We start from the raw sequence: 12063 nt of genomic DNA, 5'->3' as shown, positions 1-12063 counted from the left end.
TGTAGACCAGGCTGGTCTCGAACTCACAGAGATCCGCCTGCCTCTGCCTCCCGAGTGCTGGGATTAAAGGCGTGCACCACCACCGCCCGGCCCTTTTTGGGTTTCTTGAGACAGGGTTTTGCTTCATAACCCTCAGACTCATGGGGACCCTGCTGTCTGCACCTCTTACAAGCTAGGATTACAGGCATGCGCCATCATGCCTGCCCCTGGCTGCTTTCTAAGCCTGAAACCTCGTGGACATGAGGGAGGATCTGTGCTTTAAGCACTGGAATGTTTACTTTTTGTAATAAGTGTTAATTTTGCAACAATTTTGAAGAGACTTGGCAGGGCAAACCATGTTCTTGGTGAGTCCCGATGGGAGAAATTTTCCCTAATAGAGCTGAGAGAAAGATCCTTCTTGCAGGGAACCACCTCTAGAAACTGATGCTAGCATTGGTCGTATCTGGGTCATGGGTCATTTCAGTGTCTTGTGTCGGGTTCAGTAGCATCTCCGCAGACTTACCTCCCGTTCCAGGCACACAACGCACTCTGAGGTTGGTGTGTCCAGCTCTGCTGGGGGAGCAGATGGTCTCACTGACTCGGGAGCCTCCTGAGGGGCTGCAGGGGGCTCCAGGACACCGAGGACCTCATCTTTGGATGGTTTCAACTCTGAGGAAATCAGAGGGATAGGCTAAGTCAGGGAGTCATGCTTGATGATCCCAATCCCTAGGAGATCTCCTGGTTGTGTGTACCCCAAAGTGAGTGATCTGAGGGGAAAATGAGGGCGTGCCTCCCGTCCAAGAGCAGGGGAAAGGCTTTCTTTCTGATCCTCATTGATTCCTATGTCTCCATCTGTGAGATGGGAGTGGATCTTCTGCCCATACTTCACACTCTGGACCTTCAGAGCTCTGAAACTTGAGGCTCAGAGAGGGGACATTACTTGCCTGGGGCCATATCGCCATCTAGTGGTGGAGCTGCTGGATAGGCGCCCTTGGCTAGTGAGTGGTTGAACCTCTATCAGGTTCCCAGGAAACAGGACTCAATGGCAAGGCAGAGTGGGAACACTCCAAAGCTGCCTCCCTATTCCCCAGTCCTCCCCCTGGCAAAGCCCCTTCTGTGCCCAGAGCTCTGCCCTGGAGCCAGTAGCCACTAGACTGCCAGCCACAGCTCACATAACCTGGGCCTTTCAACCCTGGAAAGAGTCCCGAGTCAGCACCTGGCTGGACCCTGGCCGAATCTAGCAGGTTCCGGGCTCTCCTCAGGATCTCATGCTGCAGGCCTGCTTCTGAGACACCCACCTGTGGCAGAACAGGAAGAGCAGACCAAGAGCTGAGGGCAGGTATGGGCAGGAGCCAGGGCTCCTGTTTTAAGCTACATATAGTGTCCAAGCCCACAGGTCTGCCTCATGCCCCGCCTCTGGCATCTTCAATGGAAACAGAGCAGCCTGGGCCGTGGGGTCAGCATGAGCAGAGCCACAGCTGTGTAGGGCCTGACTCCGGCCTGGGTGCCATGATTATTGTGGAAGAGAAGAACTGAGACCCCAACCCCAGCAAGAAAATCTGTAACATATGTGATTTAGGGACTGCCCAGTGTCGCCTGCACTGAAGCTCCCCTCGACCCTGACCACCGCTGTTGCTGTACATGGGGAACTGAGGACAGAGAGCTACTTGCTGCTGAGAAGCAGCCATGCCTGAGCCACGAGGCCCCACCCCAGCACACAGCCCAGAACCCTGCAGTGTCAGAGAGTCCGTCTGCATCTGTCCTAGGTGAGGCAGGAGAGCCGAGTGGAGATGACACAGGGTTCAGACTGAACCGCTCATGGCCAAGATCATGGCTGGCATGAGACTTAGAACTGTAGCGATATTTCATTTAAATTTTAATACATAAAGCTCAACCTGAAGGTCAGAAAAGCAAAGCAGCCAGCCTAGTGGCTGTTACCTCTACCTCAGTCTGAAATGGCGATCCTGCCTCCAGGAATCTCAGAATGAGACTGTGTGAGAGCTGTCTCCTCCTCTTATATTCCTCTCTAGTGCTGGGATTAAAGGTGTGCACCACCACCGCCTGGTTTCTATGACAAACTAGTGTGGTTACTGGGATTAAAGGTGTGTGTCACCACTGCCTGGTCTGTAAGGCTGGCCAGCGGACTGTTTTACTCTCTGATCTTCAGACAAGTTTTATTTATTAAAATACAAATGAGGAGCCGGGTGGTGGTGGCGCACGCCTTTAATCCCAGCACTCGGGAGGCAGAGGCAGGCGGATCTCTGGGAGTTCGAGGCCAGCCTGGTCTACAAGAGCTAGTTCCAGGACAGGCACCAGAGCTACAGAGAAACCCTGTCTCGAAAAAAATAAAATAAAAAATAAAATAAAATAAAATACAAATGAGGGAGGGGAGGGAAATGGGAGGCGGTGGCGGGGAGGAGGCAGAAATCTTAAATAAATAAATAAATAAATAAATAAATAAATAAATAAATAAATAAATCACAAATGAAATATCACTACACAGAAGGATGCCAGCATGTGTGGGTCCCAGAAAAATGCTGGTGACCGTTGGCATCATTTTATTTGAAGAGAAATGGATTAACTCCATGAAAGGAGCAAGGCTTGGGGTCAGGATCTACTGGGCTCAGGCAGTGCTATGGCTATGCATGTGACCCATGGCACAGGCTGAAGCTGGCTCAGAACCTCCTGAGCACGTGTGCTGCCCTATGAACTTCAGGGTCCACGTTCCTCACATGCTAAGCAGGACGACAGGCTGAGCACACCAGCGAGTGGAGGCAGAGGGGCAGCAGTTCTGGCCTGAGATGGGGACCTGGAGCCATCTGATCCGGATAGACCTTGCTTCACCAAAACTGAACAAAATACACACCAACCCTTGGCCAGATTGGGTCCAGGCCTGGCCAGCCTTTCTGACTTTCTCCGAGACAATGGTTGCCTACCTTAGCCAGGTCCCCGGGGCTCATCTGGCTCAGCATGTCCAATGAGATGCGATGGTGGGCGAAGAGGGGCAGGTAGTGCTCTGCTGACAGCTCCGCCAGCAGCGCCACCAGCTGGCGCTCCATGCCTTCTTCCTGCAGGGTGGCCCCAGGGGAAGGCCAAGGGTGTCAGAGTGCAAGGGACAGAAGATCCCACTGGCTTCAAAGGGACAGTCAGCGTGCACGACATAAGGGTGTCCTGGGGGTTTCCCCAGAGGAAGGTGTGTGCAGTGCACAGAGCTCCAGGCACAGGGAGTTCACTGCAGTTCCACACTTGAAATAGTTAGCCATTCAAACATCTACCAGGAGGCGGCTCGCTAAGGAGGCCAGGCCCGCACTGGGCACTGCACAGGCATCTGAGAACAATGGGGGAGCGGTGTGAGCGTGGACGGGAAGCTGTTCATTAGTATTTAGATAAAAGCAAGCTACCGGAATGGTATGAATGGGGCTCGGTGGTTGGTTGAGAGAGTTTACTGCTCTCGCAGAGGTCCCAGGTTCAATTCCCAGCACCCACATCAGGTAGATCACGACCACCTGTAACTCCAGGTCCAGGGGTTCAGATGTCCTCTGGCCTCCAGGGCACCTGCCTGCACATGGTGCACATAAACTCTCACAGGCACACATACATACATACAGATAAAAAAAGTAAATCTAGGCCGGGTTTGGTGGCACACGCCCCTAATCCCAGCAGCACTCAGGAGGCAGAGGCAGACGGACCTCTGAGAGTTCCAGGTCAGTCGGGCTACACAGGGAGACCTTGTCTCAAACTGTGAGCGTGCGTGTGTGAGAGCACAATGGAGGAGAATGGGGCCACATCTGCCCAGCTGCACAGCTCACGGTCTATTTGTGCACAATGATGCCAATGTCGTTCTTCCGCTCTCTGAGTGAACACTCACTTTCCTAGAGGGAGGTGGCACGCCGGAGTCCGCAGTGAGGCTGGGCCGAGGTACCTTTGGAAAGAACCCTCTAGCTCATGGGTCAGATGAGCACCAAGGTCCTTACCTGCAGCTTCAAGGACAAAGGCTTCTGGTTCAAAAGCCGCTGGTACTGAATAAGCCAGTAATTTTCCTGCTTGGTTTCGCTCTTGGCTTCTAATTCTACCTGCCAAGAACACAAGTTAGCACCATTAGCTACCGCTCAGCTTCCAATCAGGGAACGAGAGATGATCAGACCGCGGTGTCCCCACCTCTGCTCCTCTGAGTGTATTTGACTTTCCCATCCAGCCACCTGCTGTCCCTGCTTTAAGCCACGGGGCAAAGACAGGAAGTACAGCTGTGCTCAGCAGCAGCAGGAAATGAGCCTGAAAGGGCCATGGGCTGTCTGAGGGCACACATACGGCAGAGGAGCCCTGCTCCTGGCCCCTATACAAGGTCCCACACTGCTACTAGCTCTGACAGGGACCCCTTTTGGTCTGTCTGTGGGACAGCAAACTCTTTTTGTTTTTTTTTCGAGACAGGGTTTCTCTGTAGCTTTGGAGCCTGTCCTGGAACTAGCTCTTGTAGCCCAGGCTGGCCTCGAACTCACAGAGATCCTCCTGCCTCTGCCTCCCAAGTGCTGGGATTAAAGGCGTGCGCCACTACCACCCGGCTTCAGTGGTCTGCTCTTAACACAGAATCCTGTCCTGGAAAGAATACCCAGGACTGCCCTCAGATCTCGTGGGCACGGAGAGCACAGTGCGCAGAGGCTAAGAAACTGGCTGTGCGCTCGTCACTCTCTGCTCCTGACTCCGATGTGCTGGGCCAGCGTCTCTAGCTCAACCACTGTGGTTTCCCCACGGGACTATAATCTGGATTGTGAGAGAAAATAAACTCCCTATGACAGCACACAAGGAGCTAAAACGAACTAAACACACAACAAACTAAAAGTTGCCAAGTGACACTTTTCTTTGGCACCTACTACTGGGATAATGAATGTTCAAAAGCACAGGCAGCGTGCCCGAGGGACACACGCCTGCGTGATGCACACATGCCCCGTGACGTGCAGCAGAAGCCCAGGAGCATACCAGGATGTCATGGAGTTCTTCTTCTCGCTGTGTCTTTTCTTTGAGTAGCTGCTGGAGCAGGTTGCTCAGTGCCCAGCGCTGCTCTGAGATCATCTCCTGCAACACAGAATCAGATCTGAGGCCACTGTGAGCTCTTGCCGTGGTCCCTACAGTGCAGCTCGGCATGGTCTGGGAACCTAACTGAATTCGGAGGTACCGCCACACATGAGTGGCACTCACGTCCCCCCAAGCCCTCAACTCCCTTCTCTGTGGGCTTCAGGCCAGGCGTGGGACCCTAGTGATGACAATGGAGGGTTGGAAATGCCAAACAAAAGAAACAAGAAGCCACGGGTCTCCACTGACCACAGCACACAGTGGAAGTAGATGGCAAGAAGGGTTGATGAGGATCCTGGACGATGAGGGCACCATATGGAGGTAAGGAGGCTATCACACATGCCAACTGCCCTGTGTTTGTGCCCACAGGGCAATCTTCTTGTCCTTGGAAACCCCATGGAGGTCCCACAGTAAGAGTCCTGTGACTCAGATGGGCATGAAGCTGTCACTCAGTGGTGGCACTCAGTGGTGGCAGCTTCTCTGCGCAGCCCAGTTCCTCATCTGTATAATCATCAGAGGTTCACCAAGAACATTCTGATGGGCTGACAACACAGGCTAGCCGTGAAAGATGGCTTCCACCTTAGAGAGGGGCCCGGTGGAAATAATGAGACCACCTAGCAATGTGGGTAGACCTAGGGGCAGTGCCTTCTCTGTACTGGAAGGTTGTGGGTCAGTTTAGACTCTCCTGGGCACCGTGAGAGTGACAGATGGAAACTGCTCAGAAGCCTGGCAGGTGCTCACACGGCATCCTTCCTTGTCCCTGTGTGAGTCCGGGGAGACCGAGGGAAGGGAGAAGGGTACCCCTTTTTATCACGTGCCAAGGCTGTATGGCCAGGCTATGTGTGAGCCACAGCCAGGTCCCAGTGTCCAATCCAGACTGCTATGCGCTAATCCGTGCTGCCCTCTGGGGCCTGCGGGCTGCACCAGCTTCTGCTCACATGCCCTTGGGAGACCAGAACCCCCTAACAGGGAATACCAGCCCAGAGAGTAGGGCCTGCAGCCCACTTGACCGCACAGCCACCAGCCCAGAGAGGGGAATGCAGATGGTGATGATGCCCAGCAGGCCTGGCAATGAAGCCGTCCTTCCTCTGACCCTCTTGCCCAGCATGAAGCTACCTTTGATCCTGGACCGTGTTGGCTCTGTTGGGCTGGAACTGCCCTGTGTGCTGGGGGAGCCCATTTCTGGGCCTGAGGAGCAGTCGCTCTGAGGTCAGGCGTGGGGTGAGGGCGTTGTCTGGCTGGGAGCCTCACATACCTGAAGCATCTCTGTGTCCAGGGACTTCCTCTTTAACTCCAGCTGTGTCAGCTGCAGTAACTCGGTTTCTATTAGCCTAATCTAAACAGAAGATGAGACAGGGGCGTCGATTCGCAATCACCACGGTTCCCTCATGTGCTGCTGCTGCTGGCCAAGCAGGGACTCAGAAACCTTTGTCAGGAGGCTGGGTAGCCCCAGACAGAGCGGAACTCGTGGGCCTTAGGAGCTCACTGATGGGAATAAAAACAAGATGCCACTTCGTGGCTCTGGGGGGCCTGGACCATGGGTACATGTGTCTCGGTCAACACCGCTGATGAAGAGCCCCGCACAGACAGGGCCCATCTCAGAGTGGGCACTGGGTGAAGGTCTGTGAGGTGGAGAGGGGCTTCCTTCCTGGTCATCACCGGGCCCTTTATCTGTGGACTGTGGGACAATCACACTTCATCCATGCAGCTGTCAAGGGCGCTAGAGGGTAAGGGTTAGGGTTAAGGTGCAGTAATGAGCTGCAGTTTTCTGCTGGGCTGCAGCTGAGTCAGGTCGCCAGCAGAGGACAGGGAAACTGATGCTCAGTGTGGTGAAGTAACTGGTCCAAGGACACAGAGCAGATGGGCCAGAGACCATTTCCCTGGGATATGCCAGCTCGGGGTCTGATGAGGAACAGGGTCACTGAGAATGTCTGGGGGCCACCACATGCTCTCAGACCCCACAACTGGTGACTTCTCAGCCAATGACCCTGAGGCCTCTTCCCACCCTAAGCCCCTGACCCCACCAACCCTGGTCAGAGGAATGAGCTTCATGTCTGGCAATGTGGGATTGAAATTAAAGAGGGAGATTAAAAAAAAAAAAATTAAGTTGGTTTAGGTCAAACAAGAAAAGAAGAGAAATAAAAAGAAAAGACCATGCAAAATGTGAGGATCGGTGTGTAAACACAAAGTGATGTGTCTTCTCACAGCACCCCTGGCCCCAGCCCCACGAGGTCCAGCAGGGGCCCCGCCCAAAGCCACTTCACAGGTCAATAGTGGAGCCTGGGTGGGAGGGTGGCCTCATCCCTACCAGGCCAGGGTCCTTCCTCAGCAGATCTTAGGACCTGGCTGCCCAGTCAAGTGGGAATCCAACCCACCCCAAGAAGCCATTGCTCAGTCATTTTGAGCTGATGGGGTAGTGGAGTCTGAGCTGGCCAGTTTCCCCAAGAGTCACGTTAGAGTGGCCCTCTCTCCAGCCCATGGTCGTGGAAACACACACTGTATTTGCCCAGCAGGCTCTGGCCGGGCTCTGGGATGAGGCCATCTCCAGCGCTGTTCAAGTCACAAACCAACAGCCCACTGTTGGTTGTTGGGGAATAAAAGGTCTCCCAAGCAGAGGTCTCATGTGAGCAGCCAGTCAGGGACTGTGGCCCTGATGAGCCAGGTCTGCGTGCGGGAACAGGACTGGAGGCCGTGTGCACTCACCTGGTTCCTGATTTGCCGATGTGCCAGGTCTTTCTTCACCTGGAGAGCCTCGAATGCAGCCTTCTGCATCACACTCTGCAAGACAGCACACACAGACCACTGGCTGAGCTGTGCTCCCTGGCTCTCCCAAGGGTGCACACCAGCCTTGGGGAGCAACATCTACCTAAAAACCCTGGAAAGTGTGATTTTATGCGTCTGTGGAGACAGAAAAAACTCTTGCCTTTTTCCTTTCGATGCAGAGTCTATGTAACTCAAGTTGGTTCTGAGTCCTGCCTCAATGGTCCTGCCTCAGCCTCCTGAGAGGTGGAATTACAAGCAGGCTGCCACACCCAGTCGGAGAAGGAACGTTTTCCTTTTGGAGACAGGGTTTCTCTGTGTAGCCCTGGCTATCCTAGTACTTACTCTGTAGCCCAGGCTGGCCTCGAACTCAAAATTCGAGCCAGGAGAGAGTTACAACAAAGAGAATAACCCCTAACGTGAAGGGAGGGGAGACAAATGAAATCCAAACTGATCAGGAAACTACGGCTAACGTCATACAAATCAGCAAACCTCGTCAACCTTAACTACGTGTAAATGGACCGTAACTTCCAATTAAAAATTGAAAAGGCTGTTGTCATCTGTAAGATAGACTCCTTCTCAGTAAAGATAGAACTGAAGGGATGGAAACCAATGGACCAACCAGGAAAAATCAGACATAGCACCAGCAGAGATGCTCACACCTGACAAAATAGACTCCCGAGCCAAAACTAGTCCACATGGAGAAAACAAGGTCAGTATGTCAGCAAAAGGCCACTCTAGCAAGAGTAAGTGGTAATTTTAAGTACACTTAATTTCATAACATAATATTGTATATAAAGGAACAGACGGGTCCTGATAAAAGAGGAGGGTGACTTTGTAATCTCTCTCATCAACAGAGAGGAGACCATCTGAACAAACACAACAACAGCAAAATCAACAAAGAAACTCCAGCGTTAAACTGAGCTGCAGTTCCGGAACCAGCCTGCGTGTTCACCAGCAGGTCACCGACAAAGACAGTATGGTACACATGGCAGGGTCTTATGCAGCCTAAAAAAGAACTGAACTGCTGGGCGGTGGTGGCGCACACTCCAAACACTCGGGGGAGCAGAGACAGGCGCATCTCTGTGAGCTCAAGGCCAGCCTGGCCTACAGAGCGAGTTCCAGGACAGCTAGGGCTGTTACACAGAAAAACTCTGTCTCAAAAAAACAAGAAACAAAAACAAAACAAAAAGGAGAGTGATAAAACTGTGTTGTCTACAGAAGAGACGGGACTGGGGATCACAGTGTTAAGGGAAAGATAAATATCACGGTTTCCTCTTATGTGTGCACTCAGATTTAAATATGTATATAGTTCATACACATGTACCTATGAACGAGAGACATGAGAACAGAGAGGGACTATTTCACGGAGAAGAACCAGAGGGTGATGAGTGAACATAAGGGAAGTGCTTGGCAAACCTGCACTACAGCCGTGACAAAGCCATCATTTCCTATGCTACCCAAGGGCTGGCATCGTGCCCGCCATGTCTCCCAATGTCTTTCTTTTTTTCTGTTTTACTTATTTATTTTCATTTTTGAGACAGGGTCTCTCTGCCTCCCTGGCTGTCCTGGGACTAGCTATGTAGACCAGGCTGGCCCCAAACTCACAGAGCCACCAGTCTCTGCTTCCCCAGTGCTGGGATTAAAGGGGTGAGACACTTCACCCAGACTCTAATATTTATTTATTTTTTGAGGTGAGGTGGCCTCATGTAGCCCAGTCTGGCCTCAAACTTAAACACCCTATGATGATGAGGATGATCTTGAACTTCTGATCCTCCTGTCACTTCCCACACGACAGGATTGCAGGTGTGTGCTACCACACCGGTTTCTGAGGTGTTGGGAATGGAACCTTGGTCCAGGCATGCTAGGGAGTCTCTAGCCACTGAGCCACATGTCCAGTCCTGAACGCTGCATTCCCACAACAGAAGATGGCTTGCCTGCTTCTGCTGCCCATTTCATAGATGAGGACCTGCTTGTGACAGGTGCCACGTCTACCCAGATCTCTAGTCTCTCCTTAACCAGAGGCAGGTACCCTCCCTGAGAAACAGGGACCTACAGACAGTAAATCATACCAGTTTGGGAGAAGAAAGAGATTGGAGTTAGGAGGTAGGTGGATGGCTGAGCAGGGCTGAGCCGATATAAATACAAAGGAAAAGGCAGTGACAAGCACAGGGAAGAGTCAGGGTCAGCTTCAGGGACCTAAATGACCACAATGAGGCCCTTGCTTGATCCATTTCAGGCTCTGCCTGGCACCTTCTAAGCTTCAGCTTATGGAAGGCAGCAGTGTGAGCAGCAGTGGGTGCGGAGACAGGAGACAGGGCCCTGCCCAGCTCCCTGAGCCTGACACCCGTCAGTTCTGGGCACTAAGTCCTTAGGTTGAGCTCCCTAGTGGGATGAGTGTCCCCAGGGAGTAGAGCTAGGGACCAGGGCTATGCCTGGAGGCTCACGCGGTTCCTGGGTCGCACAGGAGGGTGCAGTCAGCCCCGGGCCAGCGCTCACCTCCTGAAGGATCTGGCTGATAGCTTTGCTCTGATCCATCTGCTGCCATGACAGAATCTGCTGGAACCGCTGGTCCATTTCGGCCATGCTGCCAGAAAAACAGCACAGTCACTCACTGAGTATTCCCTGAGCACCTACTGTGTGCAGGGCACCTGGGAGGAGACCGAGACAAGCAACACGACTGGCAGAGGGCAGGGTGCAGCCACAAGGACATCAAGGAGGGTGGCGGAGCAGCGGGTGGGCAGAGAGCCGCCCAGGCCCTCCAGTCCATCTCCTTCATGACCCACCCCCCTACATGGATGCCCGGCTCCTGCCCAACCACCTCTGGTGAGCCCTGGTGAGCCACTCCCTTCTGGAATGTTCCTCCCCGCATTTCCGCACTGGCTGTACTGTGTTCAGCCCTACACCCAGGCTGGCGACTGGCACAGAGTTCACGACCTCGGGCTTCCAGCGCATCAAGATGGTAGCTTTGAGTTTCTTTCATATTAACTTTAAAAAGTTTCTTGGTGTTTTTAAAACAAGATTTACTTGAGTGTTCTGCCTGCGTATGTGGAAGCGCACAGCATCTGTGCAGGGACCATCAGTGCTGCAAGCTGAACCCTGGTCCTCTACGGGAACAGCCAGGGCTTTCAATAGCCGAGTCATCGCTCTAGCCCTGTGACTGTGCACGCGCCCGTGCATGCACGCACGCACACGCGTGTTCTGAGACAGGGTCTCATGCGGCTCAAGTGGGTGCTGACTTCACTACGTAGTTCACTCTTGAACTCCTGATCTTCCTGCCTCTACTTACCAAGTACTACAAGCATGTGCCACCATGCCCAGCAAAGATTTGAATTTCTTGTTTGCTCCCCCAGAGCCTCGGCTTTGACGTACAGGGGGATGGATAACAGTTCCGTCTCCACAGACAGACAGATGGGCCGAGGGAGACGGCTGCACTCACTTCATCACTGACTACCCCAGAGGTTGGCCATTCCCCATCCTGACAGCACAGCCAAAGCTGGGATGGCTCAGTCTGGGGCCCCCAGCCGACCCCCTCGGAGCCCACACTTGGGAACATACGCTCCTCCTTACCTTACCTGGAACAGGCCTGCTGGACCAGGCTCTGCCTCTGAGACTCATAGGCCATCTGGACGAGCCGGCTCTTACAGCTCTCGGTCAGCATCTGCTGCATGGCGGCTGCAGAGAGAAGGCTGTGAGCTACAGAGATGGGGTGAGTGCTCTTGGGCTTCCCTGAGTAAGAACAGGCCCAGGGGGCTGACCGGCTGGATAGTCTCTCTCTCTCTCTCTCTCTCTCTCTCTCTCTCTCTCTCTCCTTTTTTTTCCCCCAAGATGAGATTTCTCTGCGGAGCTTTGGTTGTCCTGGAACTAGCTCTTGAAGAGCAGGCTGGCCTCCACCTCCTGAGTCCTGGGATTAAAGGCAGGTCCCACCACCACCTGGCTGGACAGTCATTCTTAAAGAAAGTCCCTCCCTCTTTCCTTCCTCCTTTGATAGTGTTGCTAAATAGCCCAGACTGGCCTTGAACTCCTAATCTTCCTGCTTCAGCACGGAGTTCTGTGATTGCAGCTGAGTACCACCACCCAGCCCTAAAAAAACTATAATGCTGGGTGCTGGTGGTGCAGGCCTTTAGTCCCAGTAGTTAGGAAGCAGAGGCAGGCAAATCTATGTGAGTTCTAGGCCAGCCTGGTCTACAAAGCAAGTTCTAGGGCAGCCAGGACTACACACACACACACACACACACACACACACACACACACACA

At 53.2% G+C, this 12063-nt stretch overlaps 1 protein-coding gene across 3 annotated transcripts in view; it reads right to left on the bottom strand.

The window, feature by feature from the left end:
- Lrsam1 (leucine rich repeat and sterile alpha motif containing 1) overlaps positions 1–12063 on the bottom strand; it is a 36245-nt gene that overhangs the window by 1894 nt on the left and 22288 nt on the right. For 2 of the 3 annotated variants that reach the window (XM_005346030.3, XM_026778655.1), the window contains 9 exons: positions 11382–11481; positions 10306–10393; positions 7750–7824; positions 6302–6382; positions 4954–5049; positions 3954–4052; positions 2916–3047; positions 1196–1277; positions 503–648 (listed from right to left, as the gene is read on the bottom strand). In XM_005346030.3, coding sequence (XP_005346087.1) covers positions 503–648; positions 1196–1277; positions 2916–3047; positions 3954–4052; positions 4954–5049; positions 6302–6382; positions 7750–7824; positions 10306–10393; positions 11382–11481 — 899 coding nt within the window. The remainder of the gene's footprint in view (positions 1–502; positions 649–1195; positions 1278–2915; positions 3048–3953; positions 4053–4953; positions 5050–6301; positions 6383–7749; positions 7825–10305; positions 10394–11381; positions 11482–12063) is intronic. The other variant, XM_026778656.1, reaches the window with a different exon arrangement.

This window comes from Microtus ochrogaster, chromosome 4, assembly GCF_000317375.1.
Source record: "Microtus ochrogaster isolate Prairie Vole_2 chromosome 4, MicOch1.0, whole genome shotgun sequence".
NCBI lineage: Eukaryota > Metazoa > Chordata > Mammalia > Rodentia > Cricetidae > Microtus > Microtus ochrogaster.
Note: the sequence above shows the minus strand (reverse complement) of the source record. Positions and strands in the feature narration are given on the sequence as shown.